Source organism: Cavia porcellus, unplaced genomic scaffold, assembly GCF_034190915.1.
Source record: "Cavia porcellus strain 051 isolate PalLab524CR breed Dunkin Hartley unplaced genomic scaffold, mCavPor4.1 scaffold_1, whole genome shotgun sequence".
NCBI classification, from domain to species: Eukaryota; Metazoa; Chordata; class Mammalia; order Rodentia; family Caviidae; genus Cavia; species Cavia porcellus.
Genome location: NW_026947484.1, coordinates 137,836,707 through 137,850,504, shown reverse-complemented (window position 1 = coordinate 137,850,504; position 13,798 = coordinate 137,836,707). Strand labels below are relative to the sequence as shown.

General features: G+C 33.3%; 1 protein-coding gene across 7 annotated transcripts in view; it reads right to left on the bottom strand.

Moving 5' to 3' along the window:
- Window positions 1-307: 307 nt before the first annotated feature.
- Window positions 308-13,798, bottom strand: part of Man1a2 (mannosidase alpha class 1A member 2) — a 156,611-nt gene continuing 143,120 nt past the window's right edge. For all 7 annotated transcript variants that reach the window (XM_063256235.1, XM_063256229.1, XM_063256248.1 and 4 more), the window contains one exon: window positions 308-5,999. In XM_063256235.1, the coding sequence (XP_063112305.1) occupies window positions 5,867-5,999 (133 nt within the window). In that variant the 3' untranslated portion in view covers window positions 308-5,866. The remainder of the gene's footprint in view (window positions 6,000-13,798) is intronic.

The window sequence follows — 13,798 nt, the reverse complement described above, 5'->3', positions numbered from 1 at the left end:
GGTCAGATTTTAATGTGCCAGGATGAGGTCCAGTGACTTAGTCCAGTGACTAAGGCAATGTCTCACCTTGGTGATTGCACAGACAAGTCTAAATTAGGTCTGAGGGGTAACCTGCACAGAAAGCTAAGTTTGTTTTCTTAAAATCTGTTGGAATAAATATCATTCTCTCAGCAAGCTCTATCTCTCTATAATGTCAAGGATGTGAATGATAGACTAAAGACTGTCAGTTATGGTAAATTCCAAAATGTCCTGTATACTGGAAGACACTGAATTGTCACCAGTGTTCAAAATGAAAGATAAACAAAGGTTTTTCACTTAAAGAACATCTTTATTTGACCTTTAATATACAATTATTACCTTTGATCTGTAAAAATCACATTATGGAGGACATGACTGGAAACCAGTTCAGGAGCAGCCAGTGAGTTCCAATTTTGGTGGTTATACTTACCCCCACTTAGTACTTTAGGGAAAGATTTTAGCAGTGAATTCAAGATCAATGAGAATAAAGAACGGCATTTCAATTCCCAATTCAGCAATTAAAATTGGAGTTGCTTTATTAAGTGAAAACTAATCTCTAAATTTTCTAAAAATATTATTTTCCAAACAAAGAGCTGAGCTTATCTTCAGGAAGTTTTCTGGTATGCAGTTTACAGAGTTCTGCAGCACTCAAACAGCTTCAAAATATTTGCAACTCTTTAAAAGCCTGTTATGTAATACAAATAACATTGGTGTATGTATTTGAGTACCAAAACTTACATTCATACTGAGCTAAAGCAACCTTTAAGAGGTCCAGTCTTACAAAGGCAGCTCCTCGGTAACGTGGAAAATATAACTCTGGCTGTCATTCACTTCCCTTTCACTATAATTTTCATGAAACAGTGAAACATCTGATAAAGTTCTTAGTGAAAAATCTATTACTATGTTTGTCAGAATGGTACACTGCAATGTATATGCTAGCTAATATGATGCTGTGTAATTTTGTGAGCAATTATGTGAGCTCTGCAAGTGCTGGGCACAAATCAAGTTTGAAATAGATTAGTTGTTAAACAGTAGAAGTATAATGTTGAGTCTGATGGGAGCTTTAACTTGAAAATGATACATATTTACATTTTGAAACAATGTTACTAATTGGTAAAGGTCTGTGGAGAATTAGGCAAGAGGGAGTTTTCTTTTTACAAACATCTCTTTTTTTTTCCTGCAGTCCTCAGAATCAGCTATGCCAGAGCTAATGGAGATGTAAACTTCTACAGTCTTAATTCTGGCTGCCAAGTGGCAAATGAAGCACCTAGCACATAATGGGTTGCCTAGAATTTTTCAAAAGATTTGTTTTTAGCAGCACCAAGATCAGGAATTCTATGATATTCTTGCCTCAGAGCTCAAAGGATATCAAACTGGATAAATTTCTGCAGCTCTAGTAATCCAGAGTCCCAAACCAAGGGTCAGAATTTGGAGATAAAATAGTATTTTGAAGGCAGACCTTTTCTACATGGAAAATTTAGACTTACGGCATAAAATAGTAAGCTGAAGATAATGTCTGATAGCATATCCACTCAATGCTGTTCCTTTCATGATAGTCATATTATTCTGAAACCTAGAGTCCACAGAAATACATATATTTTCTACACAACAAAACACACAACTTTAGGTAACAAATGCACACAATTTAACACATACACTTTCCTGCTTTAACAATAATTCACGTAAAATAAGACACACAGAAAAGATGCAGACCAAAGGTTAGTCTTACACACATTAAATGTGGAATCATGTCAGCAAATATGACCTGTAGGCCATCTCCAGCCCTCCAGTTGTTTTTGTAAATAAAGTTTTATTGGAACACAGATATATGCATTCATTTACACGTTATCTGTAGCTGCTTTCATACTTCAGCAATAGAACTGTATGGCTCACATATTATCTGGTCCTTTACACAAAGAGCTTGCTGAGTGTATACAGATCAAAAAGAGTATCTCCATTGTAATGTAAATAATCTAAAATAACAGAAAACTATCTTCGCCAATGTTCTTGAACCAAATTAAGTGGATTAAAACATCTCTGTATCACACGTGAATAAATATTTTTTATATAATCTGTGTGACTCAAAACCAGTTACTGTCTATGAACTGACAGTACTATAAGTCCTGTGTATACTATATTTATGTATATATCTACATAAAGAGTGGACAAGATACAAGCTAGCCAAATTGTGGCTAAAGAAATTATCAGGGATTATGGTTTGGAATTTAGGCATGTCTTACTGTGTTTTTCTTTATTTAAGAAGTATGTGTACTACCATTAGTAGGAAGCATACCAGAGCAAAGAAATTTATAACTGCAGATTTTACTTGTGAATTGACAAAAGCTTTTTAAATATAAAATAACAAGGCTTTCTATAAAATACTGATTTTAATTATACATAAAGCGATATACCAAAATAAGAATGTTTTTCTTAAGTAAATACTTTAGTCAAAGTTGCATTAGAATCAAATATTTGATTTTTTCCAAGAGATTTTAGCTATTAACTATATTTATAATTGTATTATATAGTAACACATTGTGTAAAATATATTATAAACTTTTTCCTCAATTAATTTAAATGAAATATAAAATTAAGGATTTTGTAATATGATTCACATTGGAAAACCTCTATAATAGTATGAATTACTCTCATACAGAAAATGTCATCTGAATTACATAAAATATTCTAATGATTGAAGGTGCCAGACACAATGCTTGGCACTTACTTGGTATTCCATAAACGTGTGTTCACTCATTCTCTCGTTTACTCATGCATTCATTCAAAGAAATTCAAGCTTAAGGAGAAACTACACTGTAATAAGAATGGCAAGCACAATCTTGTATCAACCAACTTGGAGTGGTGACAAAGGCTTTGGCAACGTGGAATGGAGAATGTGAGAGGTTAACAACGTGAGAGGTTAACAATCAAAATTTCAAACTGCTTGGTTAATATCTACCAAGTAAAGCCCTGGGTTGCCCTAGGTGTTATCGTAGAAAATCAAGATTAATATTCTATAAAAAAATGCATTCTTACAATATCAGGTTTTACTTCTCCATATAAACAACTGCTCACAGACAGAAATAAGTTGATATTAGACAGACACTAAGATGTACAAGCTACCAAAAAGTAAGAGCCACCTGACTGGGGACTTACTTTTCTGCACTGGAACTTCTTTTTGGTTATAGGCCTACTTGGTTTTAACAACTCCATACAGGTTGAGTTTCATTCTGCTTGAATTTAAAAAAAAATGGTTTGAACCAAAACAAATGTGACTCTAAAATAAAATAAATGCACCATGTGGTAGAGTGTGCAACATTCTTAGTTTTCCTTTTATGCATCAACTGATTACTCTGAGTAACTGTGCCACAGGCACAAGATAAGGTGCCGGCTCTTTGAGGAGTCACCTAGAAAAGAGTATTTCTGGGCTTTTTCACAGGTCTTATAAATAAATGCAAGGAATACTGAACCTGAGCAGTAAGGTCTAAAAATGCAAATGGCTGTGAAGAACAGGAAAAAAGAAGATACTTTTGGAAACTACTCAAAATATGGATGAAGACTGATCTTGGAGGAAGTCACTTTGACAACCTATAACAAAAATAAGACAGGACATCGGCAAGTTATTTATATCTGACTTTCATTGCTTTGGTATTGAGAGAAGCATTGTGATAAGCTCTAGTCTTACTGTCACATACAAAACAGCCTCTCAAATCTTTTTGTGTATCACAGCAGCCCTATTTTCACATGTCCCTATTTTTTGTTAAGGTCCCAGTAACACACAGTGCTTAGAGGTGGGGTTTTGACTCTGCTGAGGAGTTCCTAGGGAGCCTAGATGGTCCCTTTCCTCTGCATTCTTTTAAAACAGGTGAGAAAGAATTTGTTGCCATTTGCACAGCTGCTTTGGGTTATTTTTCAACTCAAGTTTTTCACTTATCTCTTTTCAGTGATTCATAATGGAACTGTGCTATTCTTAGAAGGAAGGTTAAATTTTTCTAAACACCAAATACTTTCTCCTTTTTCTTCTCAAGTGACAGTTTACCTTTCTCAAAATTTAAAATTTTCAAGCAAAAGACCTTATAATTTCAAAATTGGTGCTAAAACTTAATGTTCTTAAGACTTAATACAACTGGCTTAACATCTTTATTTTGTTTTCTATGAACACTTTTGGGGTGGGCAACATTTACGGATCATTGGATGAATTATGAGAACTCTATGATGACTGGTACTGTAAAATGATCATCCTTAGGAAAAGTTTAATTTGTTAAAATTCTTTCTCAAGTTAAATCTACTACATGCTAACAGAGGCTTAAAAAGAAAAATTACCAAATCAAGAAAGAAGCCTTTAATATTCCAAAGTGAGCTTCTTATACAAATTTGTTTCATGAAACATTCAAATTTAGAGTAAATATTAAACTATATTGTTTCCAACTCTTCTTAATACCAATGGAAAAGGTCTGTATGAAATGAAAAAAGTGTCTTGCACTATTGCAGAAATTTAAGGAAGAGAAAACCTATAAGCATTAGTATTTACCTTACATTGTAGCTCTTGATAAAATTTAAGTCCTTTCTGCCAAAATTATAAATAGTAATATTTTAAAAAATAGGTATCAATGCAAAATCTACTGAGGATAAGTGAAAGTCCTTTAGATAAATTCCAATTTTATGTAATAAATTACAATTATCACTGAAAATTATTTTGAAGCTATTCTGATTCTTTCCATTTCTATAAATATTCTTAAATAAACTAAAAACTTGTGAAAAGCTCAGTCATTGGATAAGATAAATAAAAGAGCCCTGTCCCCAACCCAGATAAAATATTTAAGGAAGTTTCACGGTTTCGTTTTTGCTTTAATAAGTTGTTTAAGTAATTCAGCTTATCAATGCAAATTCAAAGTTGCATAATAGAATAGTGAATTTTGCTGCATCAGAAAGTTGTAAGGTGAATGACTCTTAATTTTTTAATGAAATTAAAGTGGAAAAATTTACTTGGTAGACTTGTTGGCTTAGAAAAATAATCTCTTACCAACAAGATCAAGGATTTCACTAAGAAAGAACAAGTTTCAAGGCAACAAAATGCCATTTCCCCCACTTTTTGTCATGCTACCCACACCAGACTGAACAACATGCACAAAATCCCAAACCCAGGGTCCTAAGCATTGGTGACAATAAACAGCAGTTTCAATGGTATCATATGAAGAGAAAGACTTCCAGATTATTCTTTATGAGATCATGCCCCCCAGTGAATTAAATTTAATCAAGAAATTTTAATCAAATAGATTGGGACTGCAATGGCTGCCAGTCTAGTCATCCAATGGGGAACATGAAAATTCAGACAGGGTCGGTACTTCTGTTTCTTTTTTGTCTTCTTGTTACTGATACAGTTACAGTGTTCTTTTGTTCTTGTTCATCTTAGCTTATTCCATTATTAAAATGGATAAAAAAGGGATAAACGATGTGTAAATATTTGATTTAAAGCTGCTCCACTGTGAGAGGAAACACAAAATATAATTCATTCCAAAGGCCATCTCTATCTCCTGCAAGGTGTTCTATAGTTCTTGGCTTGCTCTAATAATACAGAAGTAATGGGCATTGTTTCTCAAGTGACCATCTCATTACGAATCAAAGTACATCAGGTCTCTGTTTTATATGTACCAGAACATGTTTTGGTCAGGTATAAAATGGAATAATTTCAAAGTTGGTATATTTACATGTTGAAAAGTCTTATGAGAAAGAGTTTCGCCCTGTCATCTTGACTTAGAGGTCCAGTTCTTCAAAGACTCCTCTCCATACTAGTTTCTGTAGTAGTCCATGTAAACAAAACACAGGTAAGAATGGTCCTTCCAGAGCTGCTTCATCGAACAGCAGGATTACCTGAAAGTGTGGTGTTGGCTAAATGTAACACCGGAAGAGGATGAGCCTCTGTGTTAAACACCCAGTGGTCTAAAGGTAAAAGATCATCACCGGAAAACAGCAGATACAAGTATCTGAAAATAATAAGGGAGAAATGAGCTTCAGTTAGAATTCACAAGAAGATTAAATGAGCTCAATTATGAATACAGACAAAAGCAATAACCTATTTTGAGCAGCTTGATGAAAAACACATCACAGAAATAAACCTTAGTCACTCTAATGATCTAAAAACATGAAAACAAGGTGTTCTAGACTATAGCACAAGAAAATCTAGTAAGGTGCATGCCCAGACCACCTGAAATAAAATATTTTATACAGAAACTATTTGTAAGGAACATAAAACAACAATGCTGGCAAAAAATCAATCACTACATAATTTTTCAAAAACATTGTTTTAAAAGTCATGTAATATTGATCATGTTTTGGCAACTTACAGAGGTTACAAAAGAAATTAATTCACACTTTAATAATAAACACTGAGAGAAATAAGTATATCATTTGGACACAGAAAGGGTGTTTACACACCAGTCCTCCTAGTATGTTAGTAGCTATAGTGTCTGCAGTTCTTGGTATGAAAAATTGTTAAGTAAGTGTTAGAAACATTATGAAATCACAGCAGGCTTAATAATTATTCTTAATAGATAATAGGACTATGGACATGAACATAAGGATCTTGGCTTCTTCAGAAGCACTACAGGCCATAATAGTCACTTGGAAATTAAAAAGTGTCAAAAAAACAATGATTCTTACCTATAATATCTGGAAGATTATAATCTACAACCTATGAGGACATCAAAGTGAATGTAAAAGCTATAGAGTCCCCAGCTGGCACTGTAGCCCAGTGCTGCATCACTTGCCTAACGTGTGAAGCCTTGGATTCAATTCTAGCACCACATTAAAACATTAAAAAAAAAAAAAACCTCACTACCCAATATTATGGAGTTAGAAAATTTGGGTCTAACTCTTGATCTTCGCAGTAACTAGCTGGGCTTATAAGACATAAGACATAAGCCCACAATCAATAATTTTTAAAATTTTTAGTGTATCTTTTTATTACTGATATTGTTGTAGATGAGACTAAGAACATGTGGCACTGAGGTAAATGGGGACTGCATATCAACTTTATGACTGGTAAAGCTGGAACAGAGAGTAACAAAGCTTTCTATTTCACTCCTTGACCCTAGACCTGAAGATGTGCTTCACTGATTTATTTACCAGGCTAGCAGCAGAGAAGATGAAACTAACAGATTTAGTGTGACAAAGCAATAAACTGCGTACTCTGCTTATCATGTAGAAACCAAAAGCACAAGCTCAAGGAATGCCCTGTTTTTAAAGCACGTTATAAGGCACCAATCTGACTCTTTGTTAAATATGTGCTAAAAAAATGCCAGGCACATCCTAACTTTACCGTTAAAAGCAGTAACTGACGCATTTGAGAGAATGGAAAGGGAGATCTGGACAGAGACACACAGGGAAAAGGGCACACGAAGATGAGAGGCAAAGGTGGACCACATTTTCATGCAATTATCTGCCATCTTTATATTTTCTTGGGTGCAATGTCTATTTAAATTTTCACTCAGTTCTTAATTGGATTTTATGTTACCTTATATTGTTTTGAGAATCCTTTATGTATTTTTGACTCAAGTTCTTTATCAGAGAATAATTTTGAGACCAATTGGAAAACTGGTTTGTGTTGTTTGTAAAAAAAAGTCTCTGTCTAGCCCAAGGTCACAATGATTCTTTTTTTGTATAAACATTCTATCATTAAATTTTAAATTCAGTGCTCTCATCCATTTTGTTTTGTTTTCAAATACAGAAATCTAATTGTTCCTGCACTTCTCATACAAAAATCTATCCTTTCTCACTACACTACCTTTGTAGCTTTATCAAAAAACTGTCCAGTGTACAGTCTCCCCAGCAGTATCAGGTGAACTCTACTCTGCTCCATGGAGGTGTCAATTATTATTGATTCCACACTTCTGATTATCACAGCTTTAAAGTAAGTCTTGAAATCATGGAGTGTTAGGCTTTTAACTTTGTTTTTTTCCAAACTTGTTTTCATAATTCTGGGTCTTTTGCTTTTCCATAGGAAATTTAGAAATAGCTTGTCAATTTCTACCAAAAGACGCCCCCAAAAAACAAAACAAAAACTGGTGGAAATTTGATTGGAATGGCAAAGTACAAGTTCATTAATTTGGGGAGAATTAAAACATCAAGTCTTTTGAACCATAAACATTTACTCAGGTCCTCTTTCTCTCAGCAATGACTAGTTTTCAGTGCACAAGTCTTTTATACTTTATCAAGATTTACCTCTATCCTCATGCTACTGTAAGCAGTATTCTTTCTGGTCTCAACTTCTGAGGGTTTACTTCTTCTATATGACTAACTTTAATACATGGATTCCCTTATTTGCAAGCCTGTTCAATTCACTTACTAATTCTGCTAACTTCCTGATAAACCCCACTGGATATTCTATATGGACTATCACATGTTCTGGAAAAAAAAAAAAAAAGGCAGTTTTATTTTTTTCTTTCGGGTTTGGATGTCATTTTTTCTTGTCTGACTACACTGCTAACTCTCCAGGACAATGTTAAAAAGAAGTGAAAAGAGTAGATGCCCTTGTCTTTTCATAGTTTTTACATGGAATTTCATAACACATTCAGTTTTTTAATACAATGCTGGCTATAAGCTTTTCATAAGCACCCATTATTAGGTTGAGGAACTTCCTTCTTGTTTGCTAAGAAGTTTGATCAGAAATAGATGCAGGATTTTGTGTATTTACTGAAACAGTCACATGGTTTTTCTTTTTTAGTTATTTTATTGCTTTTCAAATGTTAAATCACTCCTCCATACCTAGGATAAACTCATTTTGTCATGATACATTATCTACATAATATGCTGTTAAATTTGACATGCCAAAATTTTGTTTATGTCTATGCTAATGGAAATTCTAGTGCTATTTCTGAAGAGAATTCTGCCATCATATTAAAAGTTTCTTCTGTTCCATTTTAGCAGCTTTGCATCTTGTATTTATGTTTTGTATTTTTCTTTACAGAACAGCATCACCTCACAGAGGATGCAGCCTTGTCTTTCCATTTATAACAGAAAATATACCAAAAATCTCAATCCATCCTAGCTAGCAAATTTTTCTTTTACCAAATTACTGAACTGCTACGACATAAAGATCTTCAGTAAAATTACTTTAAACCCTTCAATTTCTTGTATCATGAGAATGTTTTAACTTTCGGAGTTGTTCATTACCCTGCTAGCATTCTTAGTGCTCAATGAACTAGTTTTGTGCCAATATCAATTGCAGAATTTTTTATGCCCGTAACTTGTACTCTGAGTAACTACTTTAAAGATAACAACATGCAATGTATTAACTGTTATTCTATTATTTTGTTATGAGATATTATTCTACTTTTCCATAAAATAAAAAAGAAAATGTACTATAAATTACCCTTAAAAAAAAAACAAGTGACTTACCATTCTACATTTTCAATGAATATCTTATATATAATTTAGCATTGTTTCAGTCTTCACGATTACTGTAGCTGTTTTGTGCCTACATTTCTATTTTAAGCACCAGATTAAAATTAAGAAATTGAAAGACAGAAAATAATTTGATAATCTATTAAAAATGGATATTATTTAAAGGAAATTCAAAATTACAAAGAAAAATTAAATGTAAGATACTTAAGTATAGTCAAATGGTAACGATTCATTTTTTTTCTGATTCCTTTCAAAAATCTGACAAAGGGACAATCAAAAATGAATGGCGAGCCAAGTCTAGTGATGCGCACCTGTACTCCTAGCACTTTGGAGGCTGAGGCAGGAGATTCACTGTAAGTTTGAGGTCAGCCTGAGCTGCAAAGCAAATTTAAGGCCAGCCTGAACTGTCTAGCAAAACCCTGTCTCAAAAAGACAAAAAAACAAAACAAAGAATGGATAAACAAAATATATAAACACAACAACGTATCACTTGTCAACAGATAAGAATAAATTACTCATAAATGCAACATGGATTATCCTAAAAATACTATACTGAAAAAGCCAGACACTAAATACATGTGTACTGCATGATTCAAACTTCATGAAATTCAAGAACAAACTACCTACAGTGACAGGAGGCAGGTAGAAGTGACTGCAAAATGAGGAAGAAAATGTCCCATAAGAAGTCCTATATCACTTAACATTGGGGATGTGTTTAGAGGTGAGCACTGTTAATTTATTTCCTCACTGAAGAATATTACAATACTACAGAGAATACTGACAAACCATGATGGCTTCAGTGTCACTAGCTGAAATAATTTAAGGAACCACTGATGAATATCTGGTCTATTACTGACAAAAATATCATTATGCAACATATGACTTGATGGGCAGTTATCCAGGTTTAAACATTTATCAAAGTACAATGCATTATACACTTAAAGTATTTCAATAAAATTTTTTTAAAAAGTAATAGCCCAAAATGGAAAAGGGAAATAACATTTGTATGTTATTTCTACACTGTATAATTTGGGTTATAGCTCCCTCTAGTGTAGTCAAAGAAACTGGCAAGGATATTTCAAAACAGTTTTTTTTTTTTTTAAATTTTATTTAAAGAAAGACGAAACAAAACAGAAAACGGATACAAATAGTACATACTTTCAATGGAAAAGATAAACAGCAATAAATCACTAGATGATGTTTAAAACAAGCAGTTTTAAAACTGAAAAATTTGCTTATAATTAAATGACGCATCGAATTGCGACAGGTCCTAAGGAGTAAACAAAACAAAGTAGAAACTCTCGTTCTGGTCCTCGCCTAGACTCAATTAGAAGAGACTGGATGACGTGAACAGAACAGTGAAACTGTGATTTACCACCAATTTTATGGTGTGCTGGCTGTTTTGTCATGGTTATTTCCTGAGACCTTGTGGCTTCCACAAATGTCTGATAAAGACTGAAAGGCCAGTAATTATCAGTGTCTGCTCTTTGGACCGCAAAACAGATCCAGAAATCTGTTGGAAATGCCAACTCTCACTCCTGTTCTAGGTCTACTGATAAGACATGTCAGAACAAGAAATCTGTAGTTTAAAAATCGTAGGTGTATGCTCAAGCTGGAGAGCCATTTCTGTAGCTCTTCCAGCTTTATATAATTCCTAACGAGAGTTAGCTTGTGCCATTTGTTTTTTCCTTTATGGGTACCTGAACCTTTGACTCTGCTGAAAACAAATCTATGGCCCCAACTCTTCCAGTTTTCACATCTTAACTCAGTCCTCTTTTTCCTTGCTTTATAAACTTTTTGGCCGGCAGGTATTAAATGAGTTCTAAAATCAAGTCCTAAACTCCCATTAGGAAATTAGGAAGGTCTATTATTCTCTTCTCTTTCCCATCCCTACTTTTGCATGGCCTTCTAAAATGCAATTTTTAATGCTGTTTTATTTGGAATAACATGATTCAGTCCTTTCTTTGATATACATTTAATATATGTGTAGCCTCATTACAGATGATGGGGATATGATAACCAAAATATACAAAAAGCCTGTAAGCTCTCTGGAGTTTATATTTTAGTTGAGGAGTGTTTAAGGAAATCACACGATTTGTAAAAATAAGGCACATACTATGAAGAAAAGTAGGAAAAAATGACAAATAGTAATGGAGCAATATAGAAATTTACATAGGATGATCAGGAAATGCCTTAAAAATATACCAGCAAATAATAAAATTATACAAGTAAAAACTACTATTTAGCAGTGATCAGAGAAAGATGCAAACACCCAACCTTTTCTTCCCTTATCTAACAAACTTATTCAACAAATTCAATATGTATGTGTTAAGTGTCATGGGCTGGACGCTACGAAGATCAGAATAGTTAAAATGAAGAGACTCTGAGCTCATGAAGCTTGTATTTTACTTCAAAGAGAGATCACACACACACACTCCTATATCAGGTGGTGATAGTGATGAAGAGAAAGCAGGGAAAGAGAAGAGACTATTAAAGAGATTACAAATGACACAAATAAGGCAGACTTTCACATACAGATTCTCAAGACATAACTATCACAAGTTTGGGAAGTACAGATGCGATTTTTAGGATGTAAACTCCTTGATGTCAGAATTATTCCATTATACTCAAGGATACATCCCTAGTATACAAAAGCTGGCACATATCAGGCAGTAACAAAATGCATTTATTGGATAATTTTTTCACATACTATATTTTTTCTATAGTTTGATCACCGTTTACTTAGATCGATAACAAAGCTCTCACCTAAAACTTGTATTCCCTTTAATTTCCTAAGAATCTGTTTTATAAACTTTTTGCCAGTGTGAACCTACATGAAAAAAAAATTGTGTGATGTATTCTGTTGCTTCAGGGCTCACTTTCAATCACTTAAGATTCAAAATATAATACTTTAATATTGACTTTAGAAAGGAAAAAAAAAAGACCTGCCCACTCAAACTTTATCTCACACCATCAGGTCCTACAAACCTATTTCCATAGTTTTCAGAATACTCTTTGATTCTAAACATTTCCAATTAATTTCCTAAATGACACTTTTTCTCCCCTGAACTTTCAGAGTTTTCTGTGAAGTTTTACGAAGAGTCAACGCTGTTAATTTTGCTTAGTTACCATAACTTAAATTGATATGCTCTGTGAATTAGCCATTTTAATTACAGAAATTAAACCAATATTTATATTCGCACAAGGAGTGATGTATGTATGTGAACTGTATATATGTTTATGTATACATATATAAATGATGGCTGCAGATAATATATATGTATATGGACATTCACTTACATTGTTTATTCCTTACTGGACCTCTGTCAATATGGATACATTTTTTAGGTAGAGATAACATGAAAAACGCACATTTCAGAGAGTAAGAATGTATGATCCTTTCTAGAGGATAAAAGGTTACTAAAATAACTTACAGTATAAATATATTTTTATGCTTGCATATATCATCCCAAAATTCTAAAAAATACATCAAGAACTGCTTTAATAAACTATAACTGGAGAGTAAGCTTTCTTTTTTTTTTTGTTTTTGGTCTTTTTCGTTTTTATCGGTACCAGGGATTGAACTCACGACTGCCTGCTTGCCACGCAGGCACTTATGCTGCTGAGCTAAATCCCCAGCCCCTGAGAGTAAGATTTCTTAAAACACATTATAGAGGAAGCAGATGTTTACACATTTGATTCGATTTGATTTTGTTCAGACAATGCTAGATATGTAACCAAAAGGTAAATGCAATACTGAATCCTAATTATTCAGTATGACAGCAACAAATGCCAACAATGTTGAAGAGAGGTACACCCTTTTCCATTCTCTATCTTAACCAGGGGAACATACTTGTAGGGCAAGTGTCAGGACTATGGAGGCAAACTGAAAGTGTACTATGTTATTTTAGTAGGATCCCTTCAAACAATTTTCATCCTCCATATCAAATGACATACACTCACTCGGATTTGAAAGTGACTAGTTCCTTAACAAAAGCAAGACATAAACTATAAAATTCTGATAGTAAAACATGATATCTAGTCATTTATATTGTTCACTTTTTTCTTCAAGTGGATCAATAATTCATGTTTCATGTGTTAGCCATTTCTTTGCCCAGAATTTTTACCTAATTAAAAGAATTTAATATTCGCTATTTTTCCTCAATAATTTTTAATTTTAATAAAAATTAATCCATTGTTTACCCGGTATCCCAGTGTATATTTTTGTGGGTTTTTTTGGTAGATGTTTTCTATTTTTATGAAATTAAATTTTCTGTCTTTTCTCCTATGGTTTCTACAGAATGCTATCTGTCTTGTTACTTTTCTCACCTTGCTGAGAAAAAATACTCAACACCCAAAGTTAAAGAGTAAAGGTTTATCT